The following is a 27,339-nucleotide window of genomic DNA, read 5'->3' as shown; positions in this document are numbered from 1 at the left end:
TCACCTCCCTGCTTCTCTCATGCCACCTTCACAGAAGTTTCTGTTAAGGAGAAAATGCCAAACGAACGCTTCTTTGGACTATTTTAATGCCTACCTGGGAAAGGTTGCTGGGTGTAAAGGAATGAGCTGAGCTCTGGGAACTCCTGGATATTGAATCCTGCTGTCTCTTGCCCTGGTACTTAGYTTCTTCACTTGCTTGGTGAGACAATTATTGACCTGTATGCAGGCTTGCCTTGTGCCTTAGGGATTTTCGTGAAGGCCACAACTTACTGCAGAGGTGTTGAGGTGGAAGGGGGATGGCAACCCTCCAGTGGTGGATGTTGCAGCACAAGACCATTACATGGTGCTGTACAAGGAAGGCTGGACTCATACCCCCATGGTTCAGATCTTAGCTCCATCTCTCTTGTTGTCCAGCAAGAGATGAGAGTAAATTGATGCTAACTTGCTAACTGCTGGGGAAACAATTTTACTCATGTTAATCATAATGGGAGTGCTAATGAAAGACCAGACAGAGAAATTGCCTGGTGCAACTGCTGTCTGAAAGACAAGAGAGATGATATACCAGGAATTGAGCTTAGTGGGTGGTGTATTGTGACCTCCTCCTCCTCTTTCCCCCCTGTTGTTTGCTCTGTTTCGCGGGTTGGGTTCTCATCCTGCATCTCTGATTCACGGCAAGGGGCTAAACTGCTGGGAAAGCACTGTTGCCTGCCCGTCTGGGTCATCACGCTGCCTCCTGACTTGGAGGTGGCTTTTATGGGTTGTGGCATGATGGTGCCCAGAGGATAAAAACAGACATAAAGTGGAAATAATTGACCTCTGTTCCCACCTCGGTCTGGGGAGCAGACCAGGAAAGGGAGGAGGCACATCCCTGAAACGCTGGTGTATGCAGAGTCTTGCAGCTGTCTGCCRTCGGGGTGGCTGTCTCTGCAATAGCATCTTTGCTCAGTTAGCGACAGAGATCAACAGTTACACCCAAGGAGGCCCGTCCTGCTCTTGCTGAGCAGTTTGTCATGCTCCAGTGCTTACGGCATTTTTGGCTCCTCTATAAAGGAGTCTGTTTTTAYGCCAATAAAAGCAACTTTGTGAGCAGTTAATTATTTTAAAACTTRCGGACAGTTGAGGAAGTGAGTAATGAATATATATTAGTCCTCTGGACATGTTGTTAAATCTGTGACAGTGTGGGGGAGAGCTGAAACTCGGCTGTTATTTATCATGGAGGGTAGACTGTGACTTGACCTATATAAAGGAAAGACATTCCTTTGCTCCACGAGAAAATTGGTGAAGGATAGTTGAATGCAGGCTTTATACCTTGGTGTAATGTCTGTTGAGACTGACTTTGGCCTGCAGCAAATGACTGCCTTAGTCTCTTTCACAGCAGGAGAGAGGCCCTGTGTGGTTTCAGTAAGAATGTCTTTTGGGACGGTATTGTTGATGCTGTGGGCAGCATCTGTGTCATGATCTATTCCTGTGCTTGGAAATGTKTTTTTGTTAGCATGTGTCCTGGATGTGAAGCCAAAAGCCATGTGGTCTGTTGCCTGCAAAGCTCCAGGGTGAAAAATGCTGATGCTTTGGGAAGTCCTTCCTTGCCTGCTTGCCCTAGCTGTTTTCCCATYGACAATATCTGTCTGGTCCATCCATCTCCTGGCCAGAACAGTGGTTCAAACTCTTCAATCTCCAACTCAGAAAAATCTCTTGGRTTGAGCAAGGAGACTGGAAGTTGTATGAAAACAGGTTTCTCGTGCAAGATGTCCAGTGTGGTATAGCAGAGTTGCAAGGTTAGCACTCTTGCATGGCATGTCTCCGCAACCAGGGAGAGCTGAGCCAGGAGAAAGCATGAACTTTGGCTATCGGTGTTATTYTTAGTGACAGCTGTTCTGAACCTCCAGAAAATGTTGTGTCCACTCAAGAGAGTGGAAAATCAAGCTGACTGTGGTGCTGCCTTGAAAAAACTCATAAGTACAGCAAGATGCAGAAACAGCGGTACGGCAGAAGCTYGCTATTTCTGGAACACCTTCCACTGGAGGAACTGAAGTGCTTTAATCAATGTGCAGCGCTCTTCGATGAGATGGATAATTATTCACATTTTTAAGGAGTGAGGATATGAGAGAGGTTAAAATGCCTTTTCTTCAATCGCAAACAATCKTATGACAAGAAAATTAACTGAGGGTTTCCTTTAAAGAGCATCCCCCCAGGGTGCTTTGGTTGTTTCCAGAGGCACCCACTGGACATCCCAGCAGAAATGTTAGGGGTGCTCTGAATCTGGAAAGGTGAGTCGGGAATGTCCCTTCTCCTTTCATCTTGGCCCAGTACCTCATCTCGCTCCAGCTATGTTGCCTCTTCACTGTATATCTTCATTTTCTTGCTACAGATGATCATATRGTAAAGGAATGGAAGAAAAATAGCTTTCTATGGGCAGTGCTGTTAGATATTTTGGGTGCTGACTGGTTCATGTGCCTGCTGGCTGTTGGAAAGTATCAGGAGATGAAGCAGTTGCAATGCCTTTATCAACACATGCATGGAGAAATTGGGCTCTTGCTACCGCTCCAAACAGGATGGAAACAATTTGCTGCTTTTGTTTGCAAGTTGGCTGCTTGCATTTTAGTCATGGTAATGGGTACCGAAAGGAAATAGCTGCAGGGGGATCTCATGACTTCCCTCTAGGCGAGTGTGGTGGAGTTGTTATATAATAACTCAACTTTGCTATGCCAGGGTTACAAACATCAAAGAAAATGACCTATTGTAACAACAACGATGCGAGATTTGTCAGAGCTGCCTAAAAGCAGAAAYGGGACCTCGCATAAGCCAGATCTTTAGCTGCTTTGATGCAGCTTTTATTAGCTAATAATTTGTGCTTAATGCCATTGTCATTTTTATGCCTTCCRGACAGCGAGTTCTGTGTAACGCGAGCTTTTGGGTGCCTACCACTTCATAGCTTTCCTTGCTGCCATTCTCAGCCAGGGTCCAGCTGGCCCATCAGGAGGGATAGGTGGATAACTCACCCTCACAATTGCCTTTTTAGACTGTCATTGTCTGTTATTTGTGACATTGGAGAGCGATAAAAGAGCTTATGTGGACTTTCTCGTGGGGAAATGTTCTGGCCTGTGTTTTGATACCAGTTTTGTCAAAGTTCCTATCTTTAGCTTTCTCCTCCTGTGCCTGCCGGTGTGGGCATTGCCCTCTTTGCAGGTGGACTGAAATGACCATGGTGTGACTAGCTTGGCTTTGGARACCATGCAGATTCCACATGCTTCGCCTGTCACCTCATGGGGAGGTAGGACATGTTCGTCTCTGTCATTCCTGCGAAGCAGGGAGTGACCACATAGGGTTTTCCTAGACTCAGATTGAGACTAATCTGGGGTGTAATGTAGGGGTTCTTAATGTATAGACTTGGATATAGACTGGTGCTGATGCTAGTGAAAGCCTTGGACTTGTCTGCGATACTCCAGTGAGGCATTTGCTCTGAAGAAGAGTAATTTTACCTTTAAATAAAGACATATTTGGATTTAGAGATGCACTGCAATAAACTTGGCACGAAGGTTCATTAGTCCTTTGGGTAAGGACGGGGAGGGAAGGAGCTCTGCAGAAGACAAAGGAAAAAACACAAGTTCTCCTGGGCTTGCTGATTTTCGCATAGCTCCTCAAAGACGCAGCCTGTCCAGTCTGTTTGTATCCTCAATGCTTTTGCTCGCTCTTGTTATYGCCGTACATTCTGACTACTGCAGCCACCTTCCCTCTCTGAGCATGTGAGACTGCCCCAGTTCTTTCCTTGCAGATTGCTRCTGCCAGTGCAAACTCCTTTGCAGTTCTTTGAATGTTCTCTATGCATCTCTCCTTTGGCTCCTTTTCCTTTCAACTTAAGTATGTGCTATTTGTCTTCCCTTTGAAGGGGAGAGGGAAAACCTCTTATTGAAAGCTTCACCCTTTGACTCTTTCACTGGCAGGGTTTCAGCTTCCAGCACTGGCTGGTGATGTTCTCACCCATTGAGCTTGCAAAGAAACCCTTGGTTTTTGTGTCAAGCATCATGACAAAGTAGCATTTTAGAATTCATTTTGCAGACACTTGCTGCCAAAAGTGAGATGCAACAAGGGAGAAGAAAAACATCCAAGAAATGGGCTTGCTGGCTGTTTGTTCCTCCTGTCTCATCCTTCAACCTTGAATCTGTTTGACATCTGTATCTTAGGTGATTTGGAACAGGACTATTTGCTGTGAACCAGAGCCTCCTACAACAAAGTCCTATAAACACTTCTGCAAGAATAATAACAGTAATTCATTCTTTTAAATATGTATTTGGTATTTATCCTGTCCACCATTGTTCCTAATGAAAACCATGCTTATTAAACTTGCAAACACCAAACAGGAGGGAGCTGGAGGCACATTGGAAGCCACAATCAGACTAATCTTGACAAACTGCATAAGGAGCCTGGTGCTGGGGCAGAAATAGGATCAGATCAGCAAAGGTAAATGCGGAATTTTTTCATCTGGTGTGAGTGATCTGTCCAGATGCAGGGTGGTTGGGCAACAACTTTGCTGAAGATATCTGGAGGCTTTAATGACTGCAGCCTGTTCTAGGCCTGGTAAAGAATCTGTCTRGCTAAATGCCCTATTTCCAAGAGCGTCCAGGAGCAGACAGGGAATGCCTCCCCACCCCCCCCAAAAAACAAACAAACAAACCTACCTTCAGGACATGCCTAAAACAATCCTTTGCCAATCAGTTTTTCTGAGACTTCTTGAGCCATAGGTGGTGCTGGGGCCTTTATGTTTAATAGCCTTCACTGGCTCTGTCCTCAGTTAACTTATGTAAACCTTTTTCTAAAACCTGAAAATAAATAAAAATAAATAAATGATATATATTTCTTTAATCTTAAACCCCATTTCCCTAGGATGTCAGTACTTTAAGATAATGCTTAAAGGAAGGAATAACATGCAAGCTGAATGGAAGACGACAACATCGTGTGTCTTTGAAAAGGACTAGCATGAGATTGGGATGTGTTAGCAGTAATAGCATCCTTAAGCGACATAGAGGATTCAGTCCTCCTGCTGTTCCATACTGGTAAGGTCTCAGCAGGGGTGATGTGTCCAGCAAGGTGCTGCTCTTCATGCAAAGCTGTGCTTCCTCCAGGTGGCCTGGGGGGGGGGAATGATGGGCTGCATTTCCTTAGCTCCACCTCACCAGTAGAGACTGAAAGGGTTGGACCTGTTCAGACTGGAAAAGATAACTGCCTCCCCCCAGCCTCAAAATATGCAAAGGGAAAGGGAATAGTCCAGTGTGTGTTGTAAAGGGGAAAGGGATAGCCCATCATTAGCATCAGTAATGGATTTATAATGTATCGGAGCGGACTGTGGCTAAATACTCGGGAAGTCCTTCCATCAGTAAGGTCAGAAGCACTGGGATCAATGGTTATGTTATTTGGGAAAGAGACAGGGCTCTCTTAATGGAGGTTTTTAAGAGCGGRTTAAAGATGCATTGTCAGGAGCTGTTAAAGTAGAGTGGATCATGCTGTGGGGGGTAGATTGGGGAGCCGCTATCATCCCGTCCCGTTTCCTCATGAATCCGAGGCTCCCTAAGGGGTTTCATTTACCTCTGCGCTGAATGAAGGAGGCTGGATGTAATTGTAGGAGGCAGAGCTGCTCCAGGACGTTATTATTGCTGCAGAAAGACCCCCGGGGCCTCTAATAGCCAGAAACAGCCCGAGCTCTAGCTGTGCACTGTCTCTGCTGTGGCATGGGAATTCCCATTGCCGGCAAATCAGGACAGTGCTGCAATTTCCATCAGAACGCACTAGTGATTATTATAGCTGCTGGCGTACAGCTCGACGTTGTCTCTGCTAAATGAAATGCACCTAGAGAGAAACAGGTCCTCTGCTGCGGAGGTGTAAACTCTCCTTGAGGCAGAGAGTGTGGAGAGAAGGAGGGGTGGGTGGGCAGGTATATGTTATCTCTTTGACAGGAAGCAAGCAACCTCTGTCTGATTGCTCCTTAGCTTTGTAGTGCTACGAGCCCCAAAACCTGGAGGGAATTTGCGGTCCTGCCTGGCTACCCTTTTCGGTTATGTTTTTGGAGGCTGGGAGCTGAGACACTTTACAGAATGCAATAATGTTATTTTTAGAGATTTGGCTCTCTTTTGTTGCATCTGTTGATCCACAGTTCAATTATGGCAGCCCCAGCAGGAACACATATTTCAATAATATGTTCTCTGCTGCTTTTTTGACCTGCTAAATTGAATTGTAAATGGAGCATGTCACAACTCAGCTCATTCATGGTCTTCTCTAACAAGGTGTGCAGAGAGCTATTAGCTTCATCTTTACAATAACCAAGTAAGATAAGTCAGAGATTTGCAATGACTTTTATTCTAGGAAGCATGTGGTTAGCTACAGAAGCCGCAGCATCCAGAATGGAGGGAATATTTTTTTCTTATTATTTCAGGCCCATTGTTTGCTATACCACTATTTCTTACTTTCTCTTCTCATTAATTCATTTTATTCATAATGCCTGCAAATTGGCCAGACTACCTCAAGTCAGTGCTAACGAGAGTTGCATCCTTCTTCTGATCGGTCATCTTCTGCACTAAAAGGGCTGTAGCAAATGGAAATAAGTCTCATACCTTATGAGCTTTGAACTACTGAACAGAAAAGGGGAGAAGAGAAAGTTAAGGGTGTAAAAAGTGCAAAGCAAGAGGTGGAGAACATGCTTAAGTGGAGTTTTGCACCAGTTGTCAGTAGTCTTGTTCATTAGATGGAGGAAATAAAGCCTTTGGACAGGTTACAAAGTACTGTGAGAGCTAGCTGATACTTTGTGGAGTCCCCTGGACTGCTGCCTGCTTTTTTGGGTTCATGAGCATTAAATACAATGGAAGGATGAAAGCCTGATCCCTCTGTGGACTCTTAAGGCGAGAGAATCGAAGCACAGGCGCCTGGATTCTGTTCCTGATGTACATAAGGTCGGGTGGGTCAACATCTGCCAGTCAAGTATTGATTTGCTCACTTAAAAGATGCTTGGAGTGCAARGTATGTTCATTTTATTATATCACTCTGCAGTATGAGGTTCAGCCGCTGGATGTACTTGTGGGGAAAGCTGATCACATCCCGGGCTGTATTAGCAGCACTGCAGCCAGCAGGTTGAGGGAAGTGATTTTCTTTCTCTTTCTACTGATGCTTAAGTGCCCATTTGGGCACTGGGTGCAGTTTGGGGGTCCCCAGTACTGGGCAGATGGTGACAGATAGTAGTGAGCCCAGCAGAGCCACCAAGATGGTCAGAGCTGGAGCCTGGGACATGCAAGGAGAGACTGAGATCTGGGGCTGTGCAGCAGAGGAGGAGGAAGCAGAGATCTTAGTGCTGTCTTCAACTATCTATTGAGTGCTTGTGGAGAAGATGGAGCCAGGCAAGAGGTAATGGACACACGTTGCATCAAGGGACATTCCAGTTACATAGGTAGGAAAGTCTTTCCCTGTGAAGGTGGTCAAACCCTGAAGCAGGCTCCGGAGAAGGGTGACAATCTCCATCCTTGGAGACGTTCAAAGCTTGCCTGGATGTTGCCCTGAGCAACCTGACCAAAATTGGCCCTGCTTTGAGCAGGGACTTGGAGCAGAGACTGACAGAGGCCCCTTATCACCTCAGTAATTCTATCTTTAAATGTTTATTGGGGTCTGCATTTGATCTTTGATCTGTAATTGGAAGAGTGAGCTAGAACTCAACTGGATGGAAATCTGGTCATGTTTATAGTATGCAGTTCTTAAGGACTATGCATTCATATACCAGGAGTTAGTCATGAAACTTTGTAACTTCACTGCAATAACTTAAGTATTCTATACACTAACAAAATGCTTCAGCTGGTATTTTTTCTTGTTTATCCTCGATTCCTGGTTCTAATGGACACAGCTGGGAGATATCGTCTTTCATCTTCAGAGATGATTTAATCACTTGTCTGAAGAAGATTTTCTTTTGTTCATTTGAAGGAGGTCCAATTGGGTAATCTGGAAATGAAGAATCATGCCTTCAATTTTTCTTTTGTATTCACTGGATAAATGTTAGCTTGCCTTCTTTCCGCTCTCAGCTAATACTGATAAATGTCTGCAGGAAATTGATTCTTGAAAATGTCAGAGAACAGTGTAGTGAAGACTCATTAGTAACCTCTTCATTGTATCCGGGAGTGAATTTAAACGACCTGAAAACACACTTGAATAAAGGTTGTGCTCCAGTTTGAATCCAGCTCTTGTATTTGCTCTTGAGGTACAGAGCAATTATTTAGGGCTGCGTGGCCTTGGTCCTTCAACAGAATCCATTTACTTGACAAAGGCTGGGGCAGGCCCGGACCGATGGATATTTAGGGACACAAATGTGCTGTGCCCTGCAAGAAGATAAAAGACCTTTCTTGTCTCACTGCATTTACAAATTAAGGTCCTGGTTGTCTTGGATGTCTCTGGGAATGCTGTCTGAATATAAAGCCTTCAGCATGGAGATTTATGGTGTCTTGTGAGAAGATGATAAATATCTCGTGGGGGAAGACTGCGGAGATGAGATTCATCAACAGGTCATGTGGCTTCTCTGGTTAGTATAGCTTACCTCTTCTGAAAGCTCTGCATTTAAACTGCTAGGTGCTTTCTTCTGGGACCAAAGCTTGAATTCAGAAGGAGTGATGGGGGAAGAAACGTTTTGATGTAAAGGGATGGAGCCAAGAACAGAGGAGGGATTCAGGGAGACCTGACTACAGTTCAGGGGAAGCCAGTRGGTTTCAAGACATCTGATCTGTGTGGGGCTATGGAGGTATTAATGTAACATTTTGAAGATAACTATCTGCTCGCTCTAGTGGTTTTGGTGTATATTTAGCAATAGTTGGAAGCCCTGGTTGCTCCTGGCAAGTGTCGTAGGAGCTGTTGTAAGCAGATCTGATCAGGGCACAATAAGCAGGCTAAAATAGCTCAAAACTGGAGATCCTAATGCTGCCAGGGCAGGACTGGTGTAGGAAGTTTCTCTCAGCTTAAGTATGGATGTGACCAATGATGCAGAGGAGGCTAAAGCCAACAGAGCATTTTCTCAAGTTGAGCAGCTGAATTTGTTCCAGCAGAGTGGTTGGATAGGTGGAACTGGAGAAAGATGCCCAGGTTGGTTTCTTAGTGCATGTGCATAGTCAGACTCAAGTGCCGTTGTTCTCCATCTGCCCATATGTGTCCTGCTGGCTGTGCTTCCTTGTTTTAGGAAGGCTTGTTCTCTCTCTGATTTCCTCTGATCAGAAATTCCAACCTCAAGTTGAGAAGCCCCTCCACTRAGTATTTGCATTAAAATAGCGTATTTCCTACAAAAGGTTTCAGTTTTTGATGATTGGCATTTTTCTGACTGAAATAATAAAAAGGCAGCTTTGTCAGTTCTTTCCAGCTCTAGGGTGTGGTGTTATTTATTTATTTATTTATTTTTAAGTGAACAGGGGACGTTCTGTGTTCAGGAGATGGAGAATGGGTAGGATCTGCCACGTGGCCTGAGAGCCCTAAATTCCCAGAGGCATTTTGACTTGAACAAAAACCCTCTTCATGTTAGACAACTTACAGTTCCAGAAACCGTTCAGAGCATTGGATTGCTCCTTCATTTCTAACTCAAGGAGCCTACGTTATGCTGGGAGAGGTTGTCTAGCAGGCAYGTCCGCTGCCTTGCATGGCATGCTGGGGTCCGGGCTCAGCCGGTGGTGTTGGCAGAGATGCCGACGGGAGCAGGCTGTCTTTCACTGAAAGTCGAGACTGGAAAGCACCCAGGGTACAAAAAGTAGTTGTGAAAATCCTCTCCGGTCATGAGGTCTGGAGGTGGAACGTGTTTCTATTAATGTTGGTGGAAAGAGACCTGTGGGCTTGGTGGGGCCGTGGCGGGGAGGTATTCGCACTATCTGGGTGTAGGTGTCGAAACCGAGAGGCTGATCTCTTAGGTTCCCTATATAGGGCCAGCTTCCTCCAGAGCAAATTTTGGAGCATTTAATTTAAACCCTTGCTCTGAAGAAGCCTCTAGGAACTGTACAAGGATACCGGCCTTAGGCATCTTAACCTGTTGTTAGACTGAAAGCTCCTTGGCTGTTCCCTGCCTGTGATTTTGAGCAAGTTTTTAAGAACAGTGATGTTTCAAAGCTTAAGAATACCTGCAATAACTCAGTAAAGGGCTTTTTCTCTCCACGTGTGTTTGCACACCAAATGCTGATTCTTTTTGCCCTCCCTTTTGTAGTGACATTTTGCTTACAGCCTTGTGTATGCAAAGATATTAATTCTTGTCCAGGAGTAGCTATGAATAAATACACTTGCTATACATATATATATATTTTTTGTGTGGACCGACTTCCTTCTACATTTCACAGCAGCTGGTTATATTTATTAGAAACAGGCTTAATGTACGTGWTCACAGAAACCTCTGACCAGAACACAGATCCTATCAGCAGGCGAAATGGAAAAATAATATTCTGCTCTAACTAGCTGTTAAGATGGGTTATTCTGCACGATGTTTATTATAACTTAGCGTTAATGTGGAGAGGCGAGTCAGGTGGCTTTTACTGCTCTGATTTGCACCGACTTTCTTTCCAAATGTGGCACCATAAAGCACTCACTTTTCGGTTTCAGAAAGCCAACTGTTTTAAGAGGAAACRTGAAAAATGTGTTCTTAACAGGAGGAAGGGGATCTCTGAGCAGTTTTGGCAGAATAACCCTTAGTTCTGCTCTGGGTAGCAATGAGTCAGGGCAGGCATCCCCTCTGCCAGCTCTGCCAATAGTATTTAATGACGAGTGATTTCCTGGTGCGGCGTGAAATATAAATTAACAGCAGAGAGGAATGYGAAATTGGAAGGAAACTCAATTTATCCACTTTCCTGAAATAATGAATCTAGCAATAAAAGATTTTGGTTCAAAGCCAGAGCGCGGGGAAGYGAGGTGGAGGTTTTTCTATTGATTTCAGTGGGCTTGTGTGATCCTTCGCTGCCCTTTGGCCTCCCCGCCGTCGTGCTGTCTTTCTGGTTGGTAGCGAATGCTATCCGTCTTTCCTGTCCTTCCTCTTCTAATGAAGGTTGGGTCCCTACAGCGAGGTCTGCGGTGAAGGGTTTTCTTTGTAAATGTTAGTGATCTTTCTGAATTTGAGGACTTCAAGAGTGAGGGGGTTTTAAGTCTCAAGGGAATTGATAGCTTTTTTTTTTTCTTTCATGTTTTGCTGTTTAAACGTCTCTTTTGAAGAACTGTCTTTTTGTTCTATTGAATTATGTTAGAAGACCAAGGTGTCTGGAGAGCCAGCTCACTTGATTTGGGTATGCAGACTTTTTCTTGCGGTGTTTTAAGCCCCCTTACACTCTCTGTGAAGGGTGTGTATGAAGCATTGCAAAAAAGAAAATTATGGTACCCCAGCTTGGCACACTTTTCTGACTTAACATACTGTTTAATGGAGGAAGTTTAGTTTCTGCTGATGGGTCTCAGTGGTGTCTTGTTTTAAAGCTGTGAACTTGCCCTTTTTGACCTTTAATCTTTTAAAGAACATATCTTTTAATTAGGAAAAAAAACTGCTTTGCCATCATCCTCTCAATCTCCACTCACCGACAACCTCAACACTATTTTTAAGGCTCTGTAGGTGAAATTTTGCTCACTCTGGTTCCGGCTGCTTCAGGAGAGGTTTGGGGATCTATCGCCACAGAGAGTTTGATGCGAGGAGCTGTGCAATCCATGCAGTTGGGTGCGGGTCCCAAGAAGAGCTGTACAAAATACTTGTCTGGGCCCGCTAGCTGCCAYGCTTAGTTGGTTATACTGGTATAAATCAGGACAAGCTCCCGGTGGCATTCARCTTCCTTCACTGGCAAACTTCTAGGGATGCACAAGCTGAAAGGGACCTGACTTCTCCCATGCCGATTACCTGCTGAACAGTTGTTTGTGATGAGCTCTCTGCAGAGAAGTGGAGATCCTCATCCGTCCAATGCTGGCATTTCCTCTTACGCACTCGTAGTTCAAAGCCGGCTTCTCTCTTTCCAGTTCATTTTGAAACTCTGCATTGCCTCCGGATGCCACAGAGGATGCTGGAGACCGTGGGTTTGCTTTACAGGGGCTCCGCGCTTTTATCCCAACACAGAGAGACGTAGGCACGTTTTAAGGTTGCCAGACTGGCTGCTTGCATGGGGTGGGCTGAGAGAGGTCTCTGGCAACGAGAGCAGCTGATAGGTGGAGGAGGACATCTAAGGACCAGTGTCAACCGGGGTGACTCCAGCAACTTCAGTGAAGCAAAATGCTTATGCTCTGCCTCATCCGTAAGCTGCCAGCAAATCAGTTGGCTCTCGCCTCAGCTTCTTCTGGGCTTTAGCATAGCAGACCTCGAGCCGACGGTGTACCATCTGTTCCGGCAACACAACCTCCTCCTCGAGCCGCGTGCACAGGAAGGGTGAGGGGAGCAGCTTAGCTCACATTCGAGCACTGCACGGCATTTCTGGTGGGCTGTGGGATTGCTTTACAAGTGACGCAGAGGTGTATCTGAGGGGGATAACCTCACTGCAGTACAAGTACCAGCACGATATAGTGAATAAGCAGTTTAGTGTGTTCTCACAACCAGTTGTACCTCACTATTTTGCTTGCATGCCCAAGATATGGGTTTGGGTGTACTTTCTGATGGATCCAGCTTAATTAGAAGATATTTAAGCCTAAGGAGGAGAGGGACGCATGTAATTGCAATGATATCCACTCCCTATCAACTAAGCTTCACCCTATGGAATCTTGTTTTTAGGATCTTACATGTCCCTTCTCTGTTGGGAGTCTAAATCTCATCCTGTTCAGTTCCTGATATCGTGCTGCGCTGATTTTTGGCAAGGTAGTGACCAATTTGAAAAGGATTCGTTAAGTAATTATCAAATGGGCACTGTTCAGTCCTCTCTAGAACAGCACAACACTGAGTTGTGTTCATCCCGTAATTCAGCAGCGAATAGCTGTGGCAGACACACGTGCATTAACTCTGTGCGTCACTAGTTCTGGCAGATGATCCCTTTCTAGTGATAGACAGGTTACTGCCTTCAAAGAAACTCTTTTTTTTTTTTTTTTTTTAAAAAGGACTTGTTGGTCAACAAGTTTCTTTGCTTTAAAAAAGATACCATGCTAAGCAAAGAGATGTCTTCCAGCATATGTGTAATCAGCTGAAGTGTAGAAATGGGTAAGAAATTTCATCTCTCCTAATATAACAGGAYTGACTAAATTGAAATAGTACTTGTGGGAGGAGCAGGTAGGAGGGTGTGTGTATAAGAAATGTGCATATGAACATCATATCTCCTACAGATCTACAGAAAATAAAATAATCTTCCTGAGCCTGTCTGCTCTCCTGCTCTGCTGGTGCTGGGTGACAAATAATGCTGTGACTTTGGTATGCTTCGGGGGTTTGCAGCGGAAGTGTGATGCATACTTTGTTTATCCGAAAGTAATCCCAGAAGTGGAAAAATCTAGTCTGTGCTCTTTGATATGATGTTCAGGATTGTTTTTAACAAGTTAGAGTAATACTTGAAGCACAGGAGCAGGTAAAACGCACAAGTCAGCTTCACAGTTGAATCACGACCTGGCCTTTCCTGCGGCAATTCCTTTCGATTTGTTTTTTTGCCGTGTTCCCTCACTTTGGAAGTAATAATGTTTCCAACTGACATGGGGTGCAGGTTGGGGATGCACAAAAATAACAGAGAATGAGCATGAAACACCTGACACTTTTTTTTTAAGAATTCTGTCATTAAAAATCATGAACAAACTAAAAGTGTAACAGCCACTTTGTAACGTATCTCAGTCTCCACTTGTTTCCTTTTGGGGTTCTTCTGATTAGGCCTGTAGATACTCTTGGCATAAGAAATCGTATCCCCGTTGCTTGAAATGGCTCCATGATAGACCTGAGATCACAAGCACAGCAGTATGTGTAAGGCAGGTTTTTGAAAGTGCTTCTACAGAAGTTCAGAAATTTAAGCCTATGCCTGACCTTTTTAATATTCTCACTTCAAAGGCACTTCTCTTACTCTCTTACTTTAAATGAGACTCTCCACCCTTCTTTAGGCTTTGGCGATCTTGGTGGGAGTGCTTTGCAGCGGCTTAGTCCATGTACCAATTGGCTGCTTTTTTTTCCTTTATTTTTTTTATTTTTTTAATTAATTGAGCACATGGTACATGGCTTCTCTGGGCAGGAGCCAAGAAGAAGGAAGGTGGTTGTGTGGCTAAAGGAAGGACCTAGGAGTCAAGCTTCCACTTGCAGCTTGAGCATCATCTTGTTCTTTCAGCAAATCCTTCTAAGTTATTTCTTCTCTCTTGCTTTGCCCTGTGGCAAAATGAGTTTTGTGAGGACTAATGCCTGCACGGCCAATAAATTCATCTCCACCTAAGAGGGTTTATCCAAGATGTGTTGTGTTGGTCACCTGGAGGCGCTTTGCCAAGTTTCCTATGTTAATTGTCAGAGTGGTCTCTTCTGCTTCTGTGTTTCCTGTGTTGACCCTCTGTCCAGCGTTTTGTGTTTAGCTGTTAATAGCATTGACCAGTGTGTGGTGGGAGCCATGCGAGTCACAGGGAGGCTATTTGGATATGCAGGACATAATGGGTCATCGCAAATTTCTTCTGGGGTGCTCGGATTGGGGAAATTGCTGTAGATTGACTGCCCAAGACATCCATTTTTATATACACCAGAATGACTTCCCAGAGAGCTGTGCTTAGCTGGAGGAAAAGGATGACTCTTCATTTATTACTCTATTTTAAAATTAAATATTGGTGTAATGAGACTAATACTGTTTTATGCCATTCAACAAGACACCCTGGCTGCGTCTGTTTTGGGAAGTAGTGTGGCTCAAGAGGAGCAGGTCTATGGAAGGAGACAGCTGGTGCTGAGGTTCTGATGTCCTCCAAGCATGTTGGAGGTGGTGGTGGTGGTGCGGTCACTTAGGATTAGCTCTAGTCCAGTCCTGCTGACTGAGTGGCTGTTGGTGGTTGAAGTGCATTAGGTTCGCTGCTGGAACACATCGTCTGGTTTAGCTTCACCAAAAAACATTCTGCAGTGTGAACCAGAGCACAATAAGCAGGGCAAAAGGGTGAGCTACTTCCAAAAAACACATCCTAATAGGAATGAAGGTGTTAACGCAGACGTTCCTTGTCAGGTTTCTTTGGAAGTCCCTGCTGAGTGCTGGGTGAGCAGAGCATGTTTCAGAAGCTTTCAGAAGTTTTCAGCAATCGATAACTAGCAAGCACATCAGTCTTGTCCCAGAGTGCAAATGAATGGAAAGAAGGAGAAGCCTTAAAGGGAAGGAGGGGGAAAAAAAGGCTTTATAGAGGAACTGTCAAAAAGTCAGTGACGACAGTTTTATGAAGTCTTGTGGAGCTGAAAATATGGACATTTTTCAAACGTTTTCAAGCTTTCTTGAGTTTCTGTAGGTGAAGTACCGTTTCCTCCACCTACTTGTGGCTGTGTTTGATCGGAATGACAGAATTCTCAAGTCTCTGATATTTTTAGCAGTTGAGGCTAGAAGCTGTTGCTTTACAGTAGGGTGAAAACTGCAAAGTGTTTGCAAGAGCTTGCAAACTAGGGGCCTGTAATGCTCTCCTGCCAAGGGGCTGATGGAGGGAGGTTGTGCGGGACCCAGACTCAGTCCAATACATTGTGCCTGTACATTAGAATTTGGTTCGGCTCTTGCTGAATTGCATCAGTGGTGCTGGGGAGATGTGATAGTTCTGAATGGGCTTCCAGAAGAACAGACTGTGCTTTAACTCACAAAAATATGCCATGAAGAGTTTGACTGGGTTTTCCCAAAGTCAGCCAGGCAAGTAGATCTGGCAAGAACATCATCAGGAGATGGGTCCAAACCTGAGGGATTGACACAAGCGAAGCTACTTGCATGTGAATGGAGGAAAAAAAGTACTTATATACATGTGTCTGTACATGTGTGTGTATATATAGGTTTACATGTGATTGTGAGGAAGGGGTTAGCTTGGGTACACACCATGGTGGTGGACTCATGGCAACTTTGACGGTTGCCTTTGAGAAAAGGGAAGGTGACACGAGGGGGCTGAAACACCCATTTCAGCGGAGATGATGCACAGGGCTCGAGCCTTTGCGCTTTCCCTTGGGGAACCGAACTGCGCGAGTTTTGGCTTCTTGCTACGCGGCTTTGCTGCAGATCTGTGTCCAGCGTGCCAGCTGTCATGGTGTGTGCGTGAAGGGGGGAGAAAATAGTCTGTAAACTCATAGCAAGGCAGTTTGGGCACATGGCTTTGATTATACTCAGTAGCTGCATAGTAAAGTCCCTACAGACCTCCTTCTCGTTGCTCTTGTGCCGTTTATCTGCACCACAAAGCTGCTTGYGGGAATTAGGCACCCGACTCCACTGAGATTTGATAGAAGCCGGATAACAAACTTGAGCTGTCTTGAAGAAAAGCTTGAGCCGTAACTCCTGGCCAAGAACTGGGAATTTCTAACAGAAAAGATCACTTTTGGCACAGCAGGAATTAAATAATTCTAACTTTTTATTGTAGATTTTTTTGGCACTGTTTATGGCCTGGACTTTAAAGGGAAGAGCTGTATCACAAGATTGGTATCCGGGGTGATTCATGATGAAACATAGTCAATGCATAGTTAAGTAAGTAGTTTCAGCCTTTAAGATGGAAAGGAAAGGCAGAGAGTAGTCGTGCTTCTTATATATCACCAAAATAGTGTTGGTACTGGTTGCGTTATTTTGTGTAATTGAAAAGCCATGCAACAGTTCACTAGAGAAAAGGGTATTTTCAAAAGAGATTAATGGTGTGTCAAGGGTTTGGAAAGAAATTATAGCAGTAGTGTTACTCGTATGTCTCTTTTTGTTTAATTTTCATCCCTTCTTCGTTCTGGGAAGAGAAGATTCATTTGAATATTTTCCATTACTAATTTATCTTAGTGTTTTGTTCCAAGAAAACTGGATGCTATCTGAAGCGGAAGCATGTGTGCCTGCTGGACTATTTAATGCCTGCAGAGTAAAAACAACAAGAAACACATGGAAATGGTGTTGGTTATAGACAGCTTTCTTGCGACATTGTTTCTGCTGTGGATGTCATTGTGATTTAGGATTTTACCCATGCTATTGGAGTAGGGCACTGAACAGCTGCTTTAGTCTTTTTTTCTTTTCTTTTTTTTTTTTCTTTTTTTGGTGGTATTTGAAACATTCATCAAAACTGACTGTCAATGAAACATTCATCAAAACCGAGTGTCAATGCAAACCTCTTTGATCCAAGCCTGGTGTGGCCTTTCCTTCTGCCATTTAATTTGCAAAAGACTTGTATATGTGTGTGGGGGGGGGGGGCAACAAATGTTGCAGCTGGGGGCTTTGGCTCTGCAGCATCTGAGCACCCTGGGAGAAGGAGGAAGGGTTTATATGTCTATATAGCAGCACCTACTGTTGCAAGTTCCCCTTTTGAGCATCCCTAACCCGCTGCGTGGAGTCCTTGAGATCTGATAACGGCTTGGTTATTCAGGCTGAACCCATGGGAGCGTAAGGTGCCATGTGGCATCTCCTGCATGTGAATGGAAACTAATTAAATTATTGCCTCGAAAAAAAATACCCCCAAAACAAAACCCAAGCAAAGAAAAAAACACCTCCATACCCAGAAAGGCTACCTTGCCTCCATATGCCCCGAGAGCTGGAGAAACACTTCCCTATGCAAGACGCTGCTGGGTGGGAAATGACCCAGGTGGGGCCAGGCTGGAGACAGGATGAGCATCCCCCATTTCCCACTGGGAAAGGTGGTTTTTTTTTCCCCTCCCATCCCTTGCTGAGCTGAGGCGAGGAGTCTCGAGAGAGAAGAGGAGGTGTGATCTTCACCCAGCTAGCAGAAACGAGCTGTTTTTAACATCTAGGCGAGCTCAGCTGTCATTGCTGACACCTCTGCTGTGCTGAGGGCAGTTCCTCGTCTCCGCGCATCTCAAAAATAATCGGAGTGTTAGGCTGTGTCTGCACAGGCTTTTGATATCTGTCTAAATCTGTGGAAAGACTGAGATCTGACCTAATTAAATTGAGGCCGTTGGTGCCGTTATATCAAACATTTGGTCCAATATAACATGTGACCTAGAGGCTATGTTGCCTGAAAAGCTTGTTGCAGCCAAGCTAGAGGTTTATGCCCATTGGAGCGAAATCTGCCCTTGGAAGTGTCCAGTTCATCCATGCCAACCTCACCTGCGTTTAGGTGAGGTGCAGGCCTGGATGGGGAGTCCACCCTGAAAGGCGGTAGCATTAACACTGGTTTTCTTTCCCTCTGCAGTGGGAGCGCCTCTGGTTCCTAATCCTCACCTCCTCCTTCTTCCTGACGCTGGTCTGGTTTTATTTCTGGTGGGAAGTTCATAATGACTACAATGAAATCAACTGGTGAGTAGAGATCCTCGTTGCTGCAAGACGGGCAGAGCGGCAAGGTCTTACCAAGTTTGGCTGCTCTCACATGTCTCTAAAAAGCTCTTTCAAAGCAGGTTGGATGCATTTGGGTCCTTCTGATGCATTTACTAATGATAGCAAAAGGAAAGTGAGGCTTAATGAGAGCTGCTTCTGCCTGCACTGATAGATGTAATATGGCCTTGCATCTCTGTTGCTTGGCCATAATGGAGCTCTGGGCAGGTGCTCCCTGGTAAACAGCATGCGAAAACAAAGGTGGAACTGAAATCATGTAAAAGCCTTTTTTTTGTTGTTCGTTTTTTTTTTTTGTTTCTATAGTTGGCTGTTTTCGGAAATGGCTGAGCAATTTGGCTGAAACTTTCCACAAAATATAAAAGAAAAAATTCAGCCTGAAGCTGACATGGGTGTGGAAAATTTTGCAATGCTGAAAGGAGCTGAAAACAAGCTTTCCACTGGGATATGCTGGGCAGTTTGGGGGGTTGCCAGGCCCTGCTCCCCCAGTGCTGGAAATCATCCTTCTTTTTACTGCCTCAGCAACATCCTAAAACATTTTGACAGTACTTTGGGCTCTGTTCTAACCAAACYGCTTTGACATCGTCTTCCTGTCAAAGATGATATGTAAACTGTATTTTAAAACACAGTGGGTAGCTGATCCTTTAAATGAACTGCCTGCTTTAGATGCTGAAGTTGTGCGAGGCAGAGTGTTTAGTAACTTAGYGGTGTGAGCTGTCTCCTTCCAGGAGTGACTAATACAAGGTTGGCTGACTCTGGGCATGCCAAAGTTGGTGGCACTTTGCTCAGCGATCAAGCTAACATTGTGCTTGGAGACGTCATTGTAGGGGGCTACCGGTCAAATAAACTGAGAGGAGACAGGTGCATTATGGCCTGCTGGATGCTGTTGACTTTGGAGTGGACCATGTGGTTTTTGGGATGCTCTCGACAGCCTTCTGGGATGTCCAGGACTTGGGGGCTCCCGCAGTGGCAGTAACAGCTCATATCTCGGGTACAAGTGTTTCTGCTTGCTGAGGAAGCATCTGTGTGAGGTTTTAGTGGGGTGCACTTAGCTGTTTATTTGCATGTATTTTTAGGTTATTGGCCAAGGAGGAAGAAGGTAAGCAGGGCTCAGTTTTAAGTCAGTTCAGATGGATGTTTTTTCCCTTCCCTTGCTCTTGCAAACATGTGGTTTTTCTTTGCTCAGACACACACTTGTGGAGGACTGAAACCCACCACTATTGCCCTTACTATTTATAATAGGAACATAAGGAAAATACTACATTTCTTTCCAAATCCATCCCTAGCATTCCTGTAGCATCCTTGGTTTGAAGGCTGGCACTCGGGTTCAGCAACAGGGTTGAAGTCAATGCAAACTCTTACTGCAGATGCCGTGCAATCAACAAGGAGCACCTGGCATGCAGATCAAACCTCCCTGAAAGTTTAGTGACAACATTATATTCCTTCCTGGTCAAGTCAACAATAGCTGTATTTTTTTGGCTCTCTTGGAACTTCTCTTTCGCTTTATACCTTCAGTAAAGGATATGAACTCTCCTAGCCCACTCCAGTGCAAAGGCAAGTTCTTGTTAATTCAGGGTTGAGAAGGGCTACTAAATCATGCAGAGAGAAACTAAAGCCCTGGGAATGCTATGAATGGTCGTTGCAGCACTGGTGTGGCAAAGTTTTGGGTTCTCAAATCCTCATGCAGGAATGGGAGGTGGTGTGTGTGTCTGCTCTGTATGCAAGAGGCACCTAGGCTTAAAAAGCTCCACGCATCACCTGCAGTCCAAAGCCCCTTCTCCTGATGTGCAACCCAGTGTGCACAGGGTGTTGGAAACCCTGCTGGATTTAACAGCGCTGGAAAGCAAGCCCTCTTGTTGAGCGTAATGGCCACAAAAGAGGCTCTCTGGATGCAAAATAGCAGGGCTATGTCTGTCTATTCAAGCACTGCCATTCAATGTTGAAAATAGGCCAGTGCTTTGTGTGTGCCATAACCCCAATTAGACCCCTGCTCCATGTGCTGACACCAGAGGTTGAGGAAAACAGCAGGATTTCTTAAAAACAGCCTGAAATACTGTGGAAAGGCTGGGAGGGAGGAGGATAACATGGGGCGAGGTTTTAATTACAGCCATGCTGGTTCCAGAGAGGGAGGAAACAATTTCCACTGGCTACATTCAGGCTGAGCCTGGCCCTTTTCCCTTCCCATCGCAGATGTGTGGGCTCCATTAAAACATGACAGTTGTTAGGGGAAAGTTTCCAGCCAGATGGGGTGCAAAAGAGATGAAAGCATCATTTTGGTCCCAGCAGAGCTGTGAGCCTGTTGCTGACTGGACACAGTGGCTCTTAGAAAACCCCTTCTTTGCTGTGCCTCAGAGGCTGTCATTTCTGGTCCGTCTTTGTGGACAGTATTTCTTTGAGGCTTGTTGTTCCTGTTGCTTCCCTCTCCACTCCTGATGACTCTTTATTTGCAAGGTGTGTCCTCTTTCAGCCCAGAGGAAGGGCTCTTTGGAGCAAACGCTGTCTCTGCACAGCACCCAGCACAGCAAGCTGCTGACGGGCTCCCTGGAGGCACTGGGGTAAAGAATTGCTGTCATGTTCTTGTGATGAGCTGCTGAGCTGGGTCCTGCCCTGCAAAGCCTGTCCGCATGAGCTCTCCTTTCTCATGTCACATGCAGACAACTACACTGAGCCTCTTCTGCTTGTCCCACGACAGCAGCTGAAGAAATGCTGGTTGCAGGACACCTCTGGAGGCATCTGGTTCAACCAGCCCCTTAAAGCAGGACTATTGCCAGCACTAGATGAGGTCTTGAAACCCCAAGGATGGAGATTTCCACCCCTCTGGGACTGCACCACCCTCTGGGAGAAGAAGGTTTTCCTTATGTCCAACCTGAACCTCCAAGGGCCGTTTATCCTTTGTGATAGTCTGTCACTACTGAGAAGAGTTTGATTTCATCATCTCTGTAGCAGTCCTTCAGGGAGCTGTAGGCAGTTATTAGATCATATCTTAGCCTCTTCCTTCTGAGACTAAGCAAGCCCACCCCTTTGAAGCTTTCCTAACAAGTCATGTTCCCCAGGCACCTCCTCATCTTGGTCACTCTCTTGGACTCCCTCCAGATCTTTCACCGCCTGCTTGAACTGGGATGCCCAAAACAGTGCACTGTGGTGCAGGTGCTGCATCACCAGAGCTGAGTAGAGGGGGACAGCAACTTCCCTTGGGCTGCTACCCTCATTCTTCCTAATGCAGCCCAGTRTATGGTTTGCCCTTACTCATGATGGAGGTAGGCTGTTGGTTTATTCAACCTAGTATCCTCCATAAGCCCTGCAGGGTTATTAATGTGCTAATATAAAGCTTCATTACAGTGAAACTATGATGGCTGACAGTCCCTCTCATCTGCATTCTTCTGGCTAAAACGGCACATGAAACCTGAATTCATTAAGATGTTCTTCATTTCTTAACCCAGATGTCCAGGGCATTGCTTAATGCTGCTGAACACTTGCCAGAGATGACTTACAAGATAGCAGAAACCTACAGATGAGCATAGTGCATCCTGCCTGTGGTTTATACAGCAGGTTCAGGGTCCAGCAGTGGATGTACCTACCTATGTAAAAAACAGACTGAACCCGTGATTAAAGTAGGGCTAGTTGTAACAGTGGTGGGGCTTAACCTGTGTAAATGCGAGGAGTTGGACTCCAAACTTGTAAAGACTTAAGGGACTCTTTGGGGTTGAAATGGGCTTTAGAAAGATAAGGCAAAATTGTAGCCTGGCATGTGTCGCTGCAGGCTTTTACCCTTTATCTGCAAGGCTTCCTGCCCTGAATATGCAATGAGGTCCTTGTCAGTGAAAGAGCTTTGCGCCTTTTAAATTTAAAGTAAATATTTTTTAATTTATTGCTTTGAGCATTTCCATTTTTTATGTCTACATTTAGTTCCATTATACTTCAAATTTTCAATGTACAAGGTTAGAGCTATGTGCAGCAACACAAAGAAAGCTCGACCTTGGTTAACAAAGGATGTGGAAGATGCTGTAGTTCGTGAGCCTGCCTGTGTCCTGTTTGGAGAAGGACTATAAATACAAGTCTGTGTAGCAAACTTTCTTCTGTAGTTCTCCGGAAGGCTGATCTGGCTCATAACTACTGTGAGATAGCATTTTAAAACTGTCATTTACACATCAAGTGGCGACCTGACACTGTCAGAGGGGAGCTTGAAGGGACATCAGAGCAAAAAACTGAAAAGCACTGAAGCTGAGCTGAGGAAACTCTTGACATGGCATGAACAATGAATTCAGAAGAACCCTCTTTCCTTTCTTCCCCCTTTTTCCCAAGCAGCATGTTTGAATCGCCTTGTGTAACTTTCACTGTGGCTCAGTGAATCCTCGAACAGAGCCTGGATGAGAGCTGTGTGCATGTTGAGCCCAAGGATTGCGCTCTCCAGATGCTGCATGGGAGCTTTATTCCTGGACACGGTGGATGGAACAGTTGTCAAGCCAGGATTTTGTGCTTGATGAATGATGCTGGATTTAGCTGCTGGGGAGGAGATAGAGTCTCTGAGCTGCTTGTTTCTCTCTACCAGTAGTATCGCTAGTCTGATGTAACCGTGTTCCTTAAGACTGGTCCTGGTCTTGGCTAGTTCACTGAATGAGCTGATGAGTAGAGCCAGGGGAAGCTGGTGGAACAGTTTTGTCCTGAGCCTAAGTTTTCAGGTGTTTGGAGAGGCCAAATATCTACTGTGTTATGGGATCACTTAATACAGTGAGGTCTGTTTCAGCTTCACCTTTTGGAGTCTCTGCTCAGGTGGGTCATGAACCTGATTGCTCTTCAGCAGGTCTCAGCCCCAAGACTGGCAGGTCAGGATGGGCTTCACGCAGTCCTTGTGTCCAGAAGCTCATGGGAGGTCACAGCAGGCCCACGGTGCTCCAGGGCTCCATGTTTCTGATGGGCATGTAAACAGCGCTGCTGTATCACCTACTCTGTAGCTGCCCTGCCTCTGCTCTACCAGAGGATTTGCACAGAGACAGAGTTAACCCCAGTCCAGGTCAACCCAGTGACGTTGTTTCTAAAAATCGGAGGGATGTTTTAGCTTAGGTCAGGCTTGAGCTCCCAAATGTTGCAAGAGGTGTTCTGGGATTTGGCCACATCTCTCCTAGCATGGTGGGGCCTTGGTGCTAGCAGGGGATGCTCCAGGGACATGCTCTTAGGGAGATGCCTGCTTGTTTCAATGGGAGCGGGGTCAGACCTGGGACACAGAGGTGGCCATAGACATCACTGATACATGAGATGAAAGGAAGGCAGTGCACTAGTCTGCAAGCATCCTGCCTTCTGTGATGAGATGATGATGGTTCAAGGACAGCTTGCAAAAACTTCCAACAATATGAATTTTTAAAAGCAGTTTTCACTCCTCCTGGTTTATACTGTTGCTCTTTCAAGAGCATTTTCTTCCCTCCTTCCTCCAGTCCTCAAGCCTAGTTACAGCTGTTTGTGATTCAGTGTGCAGGTTGTCTCTTTCTCTTTTAAGAGACCCTTGTGCATGAAAAGGCTGAGGGCCATGTCTGAGCAGCAGCCCTAGGAACGCAGGCATTTCTTTCGGTGGTCTCCACGGTATTGGTTTCAGCTTTCTGACAGCTTCAGCGCACATCTGTGTGTTGCTGCTCTGGTTCCCTCGGCTCCATCTCTGCTATTTCACCTTCTTGGCCTGGCTGTGTGGAGGGGGAAATCCTCTGGGAGACTGACAGAAGTGATACTTTTGGCAGGCGTGTGTCTGGGGGTGGCACAGAGAGAAGCATGCACATGCTGTAGTTTTATTTTCAGGAGAAACGTTGGGATCTGAAGTGTTTTCCAAAGTCTTGGCACCCAGAAATCCTGTTGCTATGTGAACCCCAAGTATGGGAGGCTGAGATGAAGGTGGGTCTGGTCTTGGTTTTGGGAAGAGTGCTGTTGCCTGGGGCTATATTCCTTTCTGCGCTTCTGGATGCTTTTTTTAGGTTCAGCCAAGCGTGTTTTCTGGCCTATCATGTGTATTGCTGTAATGTGCTTTAATGACTTTCTAGTCCAACTCCAGGAGAGCTTTATTGGGAAACATATGGCTATTTAAATGCAAATTTGACATTTGAGACCTGCTGCCAGGCACGAGGGACAGTGTCTCTTACAGTGCTGCCACTGCGAATAGTGGTCTGCTTCATCTGGTATACCTGTTCATAAAGCTGTYGTTGCTCTGTGGCTTCATGAAAGCAACGGGGAGAGAGAGGTTGCAGGCATAAACCACCCTCTGAAATCAGGGTTGGAAAACCTAATGAATGAGAGTGGGGAGGATACCTGGATAAGTAAAGGAGAGGAATGAGAAGTAGTAGTAGTAAAATCTTCATGGGGATGAGCTGCTGGGTTTGTGGCTTGGTTAGTGTTTTCTTTCAGCATCAGTGCTGGCAGTAGGGATTGAGGGGAAGGACGCAGGAGGGGAGATGAGACCTTCTGCAAGGCAGAGAGGGCAGATGAGGAACAGGAGGTGAAACAAAGGGGACACTGGAGGTGAAGCAGCAAGGACACTCACAGCACATGGTCAGTCCAACCCATGAGTGAAGGTGAACCTGCTTATCTGCAAGATAAATCACTGAAAACTTTAATGGGCCTGGAAGAACTTGGAGGTCACCTTGTCCATCCATCACTCCAAAGCTGGTCTAGCCATGGCCAAACTATTCCTTGCAGGCCTCTATTAACCTGCTCTCAATCTCTGTCACAGGGGTCCCTGGTGAAGAGCATTTGGAAATTTTGCCACCTACTGCCTACTCAGTATGGTTGCCCTCTGCTCTGTGTACAGCGCTTCCAGGGCCCATGTTCCCATCCTTCAAGAACAGACCCTGGGTCACTGGGCCAGGCAATTCAGGCTATGTCCTTGGCAGGCTCTGATCTTGTCTTCATTGCTGCAGTCTCACAGTTTCAGCAGGAGGATGGAGCCTATCCCTTGCCTGTAGGCCAGAGTTTGTGGGTGATGAGCGCTGCAATCCCAAAGGCTAAGGCAGGGGGTGAACATGAGTTTCTCTGTTTTTAGAGCAGTGCTGTGACTGCTAGGTTATAGGTAAAACATGTGGCTTCTATATTTTTGTGCTGCTCAGCCTTGACTTGTTCTGCCTGTGCATAGGGGAACTGTAGGAAATTTGCTGGCAAGTGACAGTCTAGAGGAACCCAGGAAGCTGGTTCAATGCTTTGGAGATATCACTGGTAGGATGTCACCTGTATCTTGGTACTGCTCTGACCTCACTTAAGCCCCTGCTCTGATGCTCCAGATGCTATGGATGCCCCTTGCCAAGGTTGGGTAGTGGGCTCATGGAGCCATTGAATGACCCGTCTCTTACCTAGAGCTTTAGAGCAAACAGAAGGACAAGGCAGCTCACTGAAAAGGAAACCCACAACCCACAGGCCTTCTTCAGGCTGGGCAGACAAACCCTTCAGTTGATGGAGAAGAGAAGATTGGAAGGATGCACGTCCTCTTCTAGCCAGCCCTGTTTTTTAAAGTCCTGAAGCCAATTGCTGACCATCTCCACTCTTGCAAGGCTGGACCTTCTCTTCAGTTTATTGGAATAAGAGACAATGTATTTGATATGTAGAGGAGATCCAGTTCCCACTATTGCCTCACCCCTCTGCAAAGAGCTTGGCCCTTGAGTAAATAGCACAGTTATGCACAACAACACTCATTTTCTTCCTCTGTCCTTGATGCTATCTCTATATTGTATTTATTAGGCTATTAGCATATGGGACAGCTTTGGAGCTATTGTTTAAGCAAATTACGATACATGTAGGAATACTTTTTCTCTCTTGCTTATATGGAATATTTTTTTCTGAAAAAGCCTAGTCCAGTATGTTTTGGGTTTTTTTTTCCAAAGTAACATTGTTACTGTGCTTGACATAATTGTCTGATTCCTCTTTGCAGAGTTAATTTCCCATGAGGGATCAAAGCACAAACACTGAGTTTTGTTTCAAAATGACTTGTGCTTTTTGCTGTCTATCTCTGGTCAGTATGGTAGAAACTGAAAGGCACATTTTCTGAAGTTTTGTTTAATCCTAGTGGAAATGCCATGGTGTTGAATCCCCTCTTAATCTCTATTTCATACTTATTTTTCAGGTTTTTATATAACCGAATGGGATATTGGAGTGACTGGTCCATTCCAATACTTGTAACAACTGCTGCTGGCTTTACGTACATTACAGTGTTATTGGTGAGTAAAATAAAAATGCCATCTATAAGGGGTTTGTGTGTGTGTGTTTTTATAAAGGTCCTGAACTTCTCAGTCCATGTAAGATGTGAGCAATTTGTCTTTCAGAAGCAATTTCTCTCCCTCTCTCTCTCTAAGCCTGAAGTTGCCTAAAGTAAAAGGAAAGTGAAAAATACATAGCCTTTTGAGCTCAGATGATCAACAGCAAAGACCGCAGGCCAGCTGCCCCAGCAGTATTGGGGCCTCTAAGAAACACAGTCCTTGTTTCCCTTGGTATGGTCCAGTCCCAACTTTGACATATCTGTGAATTGCAAGTGCAGGCTGTTTCCTTGCACCCCAGGGTGCTGGGTATCTATAAGGTGGTGTTTGTGCAGGCAGCAAGACCATACCTGGCCCCCGTGCAGGCAGTGCATCCTGCAGTCCCTGTCATGGATGGACTGAACTCTCCGCTTCTTGGCGGTCAAGGCTTCTTCCACCATGTCCCCTGCTTTGGAGAGGATCTGTCTGCGCAACTGAGCTGGGTGTTGTCTGCAGGACCAAACCCAACCCAGCCCTGCTTTCTGTCCTGGCCTGTCATTGTCTTTTGGGTTGGTGTCACATTCCTGCATGTGCAAACGCTTCATGGTAGTGATGTGCCATTGTCTGACTTGTTTTCTTCTTTCCAGATACTAGCACTATGTCACATAGCTGTGGGACAGCAAATGAACCTACACTGGCTTCACAAGGTAAATGGCTCTTCTCTGCTTGGAAGTGAGTGGGATCTCAATAAAACATGAGTCTGAGGAATGGGTGGCCCACGG

At 45.5% G+C, this 27,339-nt stretch overlaps 1 protein-coding gene across 4 annotated transcripts in view; it reads left to right on the top strand.

Annotated features, from left to right (window-relative positions):
• GDPD5 (glycerophosphodiester phosphodiesterase domain containing 5) overlaps positions 1 to 27,339 on the top strand; it is a 172,310-nt gene that overhangs the window by 101,392 nt on the left and 43,579 nt on the right. For all 4 annotated transcript variants that reach the window (XM_026082650.1, XM_026082648.1, XM_026082651.1 and 1 more), the window contains exons 3-5: positions 18,223 to 18,326; positions 26,449 to 26,542; positions 27,205 to 27,264. In XM_026082650.1, coding sequence (XP_025938435.1) covers positions 18,223 to 18,326; positions 26,449 to 26,542; positions 27,205 to 27,264 — 258 coding nt within the window. The remainder of the gene's footprint in view (positions 1 to 18,222; positions 18,327 to 26,448; positions 26,543 to 27,204; positions 27,265 to 27,339) is intronic.

This window comes from Apteryx rowi, unplaced genomic scaffold, assembly GCF_003343035.1.
Source record: "Apteryx rowi isolate R43461 unplaced genomic scaffold, aptRow1 scaffold_587, whole genome shotgun sequence".
In the NCBI taxonomy this organism is placed as follows: domain Eukaryota; kingdom Metazoa; phylum Chordata; class Aves; order Apterygiformes; family Apterygidae; genus Apteryx; species Apteryx rowi.
Note: the sequence above shows the minus strand (reverse complement) of the source record. Positions and strands in the feature narration are given on the sequence as shown.